At 31.7% G+C, this 6027-nt stretch overlaps 1 protein-coding gene across 1 annotated transcript in view; it reads right to left on the bottom strand.

The window, feature by feature from the left end:
• Positions 1-6027, bottom strand: part of LOC106474906 (aspartate aminotransferase, mitochondrial-like) — a 21042-nt gene that overhangs the window by 11171 nt on the left and 3844 nt on the right. Inside the window, exons 3-4 of the mRNA XM_013935604.2 lie at positions 4198-4257; positions 3492-3565 (exon numbers count right to left, since the gene is read on the bottom strand). Of these exons, the coding sequence (XP_013791058.1) occupies positions 3492-3565; positions 4198-4257 (134 nt within the window). The remainder of the gene's footprint in view (positions 1-3491; positions 3566-4197; positions 4258-6027) is intronic.

Below are 6027 nucleotides of genomic sequence, written 5' to 3'. Positions count from 1 at the left end.
TGGCCTATAGTAGATGATATAACTAAGTTAGATCTAATAATAATAGTTTAGATAAGATCATAAGAATCTGTATAAAAAAAACACTTACCTGCTGGCAAATGATTCATCAGAGACCTAGTCCACCTAGCCTGCTAGTAAAGTTGTGTTGTAAACACGCGTACTTGTAAGTTGTAACATTATTATTAGGCCTATACATACGATTGTTAACAACCGGTTCGTGGAGGTCATTAAATTCTAAGAACAGGTTCGCACGTACCGGTGCGAACCGGCTGAATCCCACCACTGCTATGATGTTAAAAAAGAGACTAGTATCCTTTATGTCAGAGGAGAGGGTACTTTCTTAGTAGCCAATGCAAGTCTTGCTATATGTCATTCCAACAATAAAACACAAGGTTTTAGTGTCTTACATTCAAAATTTTATTAAACTACATTTTGTTTATGTTATACCAATTAAAAGAAAATCAGACCCCTCTTGCAACACCTATCTGTTACATCATTTCTTTCAGGATTTGTTAATAGCTCTCTCTTACATTTAATTCTATATTATCTATAACTAATAGAAAGCCAATGATTTCATGTATCAAATGATGCATTATATAACATTGTTTTCTGAATGGAGAATTGAAAATTTCATTGTTAGTACAAGCTTCATTCCCATGGGAAAGATAACAACTAGCTTGGATGATTCTGTAACTGTTCTTGTTGCATAGTTAGAAAGCCAGAAAACTGTGATAATTAGAGGAGATTATCTACTTTTGCATGTTATTATTCTATGTTCTTTGGTGCATTATTTAATTAAATAAAAATTATTTAATGCATTACAACTACTACTACTACAAAAAAAATGTACTAAAATGTAAAAATAAGGTTAGAAAATAAACAATAATATAATAAAAATGTTTCACGAGCAGCTTGTGGGCAACTTAATTCAATAGCGTAATGTGATTTTCAACTATAATGGTGCAAATAACAGCTAGACATGGTTCAAAGGACAATAAAACAATAAAAGTTAATTATAAATAGATGTATACAGTTACGAGTTTAAAGTAGTTTAAGGTAAATGAATGTACAGTAATCCCTCGAAAACTCGGAACATATGGGGTTAAAGCCTTGCAGAGTTATCCAAAATTCAGAGTTACTGAAGTAATTTCCTTCCACCTCCGAATCACAACTTTTTAGACCCAAATAAACACTACTGTTGTTTGAAAATAAATTATAATTAAAAAAAAAAAACATTAAAAATTTACACTTAACAGCACAGCAGGCCAAAAAGATTATGATTCAAGCATATAGTGCCATATGACAGGTGACATAGGTGATTGTAGAAGGGTTACAAATTATAACATGAAAACATAAATGTTTAGACCAAATAGCTATGGGTGCACAATAGTGCCATATTTGTAATGATATGAGAATAGAAACAAAATAAACAAGTTTCGTTAAAACTGAGCCACGGGTTACCCCCGTTTTTCGGGGCACTTTTATGAAAGTTTCTAGGTGAATTTAGGTACACTAGATGGCGCCACAGTTTATCTATCTATTCGTTTTCCACCTGATGAATCACTTTAAAATATCTTCTATACAACAATATATGCACATCAGAAATTAAATGATGATATAAAAGTGTTATAACAGTATGTAGAAAGAACAACAATAAAATGGTCCTACAATATTATTGACTATTTGCAAATTTATATATTTTATATTCTAGCTTGTCAATATTGGTAATTTGAGTTTCTAATTCCTACAAAACTATAGACTTAGTATGTTGACATTATAAACATCTAATTTGAACCAGTGCTGCAGTCAACATACCGAGTGACACATAAAAATTAATGTTTAACTGTATTTTTAATACTTACTTTTAAATTAAGAAATTGAGTAAGGTATAATATTAAAATTTGAATTAAAATCAACAGTTTGATACCAAACTTATTGAAATAAAGTCCTGAAATAGTAGTTCAATAAAATTTTGATTGAGAGTCAACAAATGTGATGACATGGCCTTCCACCAGCGACTTGTCTGGAAAGGGTTAAAGTACGTGCCTTAATCTTGCCCTGTTCTTCTTAATAATGTGCTTGTTTTGATGCCAAACTTCTCACATACATTACATATGGTTGCACTTGCATTCACTTTCTCCAAAACTTTCATCTTTTCAAAATACACAGTACACTGACTGAAGCTCAACTGAGGGAGTTGTGTTCCGCGTGAATTTCTATTGTCGCTCAGCAACTCTGAATGTAGGGAGTTATACCCCTATCACCCCGGGTATCCTTTACTGCACAAGACACAAGAATATAGTGACTTACATTCAAAATTTAATTAAACTACTTTTTGTTTATGTTATAGCATATTAGTATAGAATAAAACCTAAGCTAATAATCCATATTTTGATAGTATATAAATTTTAAGTTCTTAATTCTATAAGGCATTTTAAAAACTCCTGAATTTCCCCTAGTGTGACAAACTTAACATTTTCTCTAGGTATATTCTCCTCTATTTTCTATCCACCACCCCCCTAAAAATCTCAAAATTCAACGTATATTACTCACTATAAAATCGTCATTGCTCAGATGAACCATAATTTTTGGTTACAAAGCTATCAAATAGAAAATAAGACCCCTTTAGTGACACCCACCCGTCACATTCTCTCTTTCAGGATTCTTTATAAGTTCTCTCTTCCCTTTAATTACATATCATCTACAACCAACAGAAATCAATATTTGTGTTTATCAAATGACGTGATGTATTTCTGAACAGATACACGTATATTTGTCCTATTATAAACAAAGTTTTCCTGTGAGAAAGTTTGCCCCTTGCTTGGGAGAATTTATATGGACTCTTCTCGCACAGTTATATTAAATTCTGAGTTATCAAGGAATTACTGTAGTTTCATGTTATAATTTTAAATCATTCTAGAAAGAAAAAAAGGGTAATTTAGATTTATTTATTGGTGGTTACAAGTAAGATCAAATTGACCAACGTTGTACAGAGTTAGGGTAGAGAAAATAACAGATAAGATATAAAGTTCTACTGAAAACAAACATTGAGGTTTTAAGAGATTACACAAATGAAATTTCAGATTTTTGAGATGAAGTATTTCTAACCTTACCATGAAAATCACTTTGCACACGGAATATTCAAAACTAACACTTAATATATTCAAGGACAAATCTTTTTTAGTTTATCTAAAATACTTCAAAAAAGATTTTTTTGTACGTGAACACCTTATAATGTTTACTGAAAGACTGCAAAATTTCATGAAGATATACGTACTATACCAAAAGTTAGTAGTATCAAATCTATAAATACTATGAACGAGTACAAAAGCTGGTATTGAGAGAGTTAACAGCTTTAGTTTAGTTTAGAGGACAGGATAACCAGGATGGACCAATAGGTCCCATGTTCCAAGATATTATGGTATATTAAATAATACAAACTATTACTTTACCAATAATTCAGTGAAAAGAAAGAAAGAAAAGCCTTTTACTTGAATAATGGAATGTGGTTTCCCCATGTTGGTGCTGGCATGTAAACCTCTTTGTTTCCTTTGAAGAAATCTCTCTAATGAATAAATACAATAGTTTGTTTCAGCAGCAAATCTAATCAAAGCACAGAACAGTTTCAGAAAATAAAAAAAGCTAATTCTTCTTCATGAACTTAATACTTAATTCTAATGTTAGTGGAGAAATAAAAAACTTATTATACAACATTTAATAAGCATCAGATACCCAACAAAAATGTGTGGCAAAATAAATCCCCCTTGAATGTAACTACTTAGAATCTCTTTACAGTTACATACATTTAGGCATGCAGAAATGTAACAGATATTTCACTGTCTAGTGAAATAAAACATTTCACTGCAGCTGACAACACATTAAAGTAATTTTGGTAAGTGTTTACAGGAGCCAAAATTAAGCCAACTTTATATAAACAGTGAATATTATTTCATTTAGTATGTTTGTTTTAGAACAAAGCCATATTGGGCTGTCTGCTGAGTCCATCATGGGGAATCGAACCCAAGATATCTGTGCTAAGTCAATAGACTTACCGCTGTTCTATTGTGGGGGGGGATGGGGGGGCTTCATTTAATAACAACAGCATTAAAGGTAAAATTGTAACACCATGAACAGCCAAGTGATAAAGAATAGACCTGAAAATGTTAACTAACTTATTGCACAAAAAGCATTACTTACCAAGAAAAATGCACCCATAGTAAGTGATCCAGTACCAGAGATTCCTTGGATGGTGGCATTCTGAAAAGCAAGCAAGCACTTTTTTTAAATCAACTGACCAGCCTCTGTTATTCATTAAGGAATATTGTCCAGTTATCCCTCAGATCAAAGGTCTATTTTATACTTCCTATGATGCTGTATTCTTTGACGGTTGTCTTTTAAGCAATATTAACCCATTTTTTAATTCAAGGTTTTTAAAAGGTTACATGCATGAGTTACTTTTACTCTATTTCACAATTCTGATGAAATATAATTCAAATTTTAGTATTATTCATTATTAAATTTTTTAATTTAAAAGTGAATATTAAAAACAGAGTTAAACATCGATTTTGTGTGTGTCATGTGTTATATCAAATGCAGCACTGGTTCAAATTAGATGTTTGTGAAATCAAAATGCTAAGTCTACAGTTTCGTACAATTTATAAACTCAAATTACAGATATTGATAAACTAGAATATAAAATAAGAAAGTTTTATGTTTGCTAAAATATTGCTCATGTAATAAATCAAACGCAGTGGTACCCCACCCACCTTTTTTAATTTGTGGAAATGATCCCTTATATACACTTACTTCTATATATTACATAAAAAACCAATCAGAAACTCAGAATGTCCCTCTAGTGGTTTTCTCAGCATCTCTAATGCGACAAGCACCATTTCTTTCTTTTGAACTAATATTTCAATGAGGTAGGTTGTGTCTTTAGTCTGCTCGAAATTTAATATTTTTAGAGTAAAATACATCTTAGTTACTAAGCTTGATAAATTATAGTTGAATTTTATGGTACTGATCTATTAATGTATGATTTTTTAGTTATTCATACTTATATGTGAAACCTAAAAAAATATTTTGTTTCATATCCTCCATGTGCAAAAGTTTTAAAGCTTAGCAACCTACTTCAAGCAGCAACTGAGTACAAAGGTCATAAATAGAAGAGATAATTGTTTGCTTTACTTCTTTATTTACTGTTCTTTGTTTTAGGAAAAATAAGTTTAAGAACTTATTTCACAATACCAATAATCTATATACATATGTAACGTATAATAATTCAAATGGGACTGTATTTTACAAAATACTGGTCGACTAAAACACAGCCAAGACAAGTAACTTTGTACAGACCAAAGATCAGATTTATGTTATTGATACTGTTACGACAGCGGAAGTCACGTGACGCTGGTAACACGTAATGAGTTTCTAGAAGGATTGGAGAACATCATGAATAATCCAGTATTTGCTAGACGCCCTCTATTCCTGTATATAAGCACGCCAGATCAAGCAGACAATTAATCGGAATTGAATTGCAGACAGGCACAGATAGATATGGACAATTGAGTCAAGTGCGGTAGTGACCGTAAGTAAAGCACGTGAATCGTTGTGAATTATAACGTGTGTTTAAATTAAAGTGACTGTGGAAATTAAGTGTATTGCAAAGTTGTATTGAGAAAGAATAAACTAGTTTTATTTAAGAAAGGACTTGTATCGCTTAAGTTTTTGGAAAGAATTTCTACGGAAAATTAATCAACGACCAAAGACGTAAAAATACGGTAACATAAGTGCACGTGAGCCACACCATTGTAACTTCTGTATTGTTAGCCAGGCACGGCTGAAAGGTCAATATAATGTTGCATCTCTGGACGTTGGTTAATTGTCTCCTGGTACAAAGCTGACTTCAGTAGATCTCTTATCTTAACAAAACGTAATGGAATCAGCAGACATTTTCAAGTTTGAATGCACGTGATGGTGAATATCATCCACCCTTTCCGATATTACTTTCACAAACTCTGACACATTTTC

The sequence above is a fragment of the Limulus polyphemus genome, unplaced genomic scaffold (genome assembly GCF_000517525.1).
Source record: "Limulus polyphemus unplaced genomic scaffold, Limulus_polyphemus-2.1.2 Scaffold7840, whole genome shotgun sequence".
NCBI lineage: Eukaryota > Metazoa > Arthropoda > Merostomata > Xiphosura > Limulidae > Limulus > Limulus polyphemus.
This window is presented reverse-complemented; position numbering and strand designations above follow the sequence as displayed.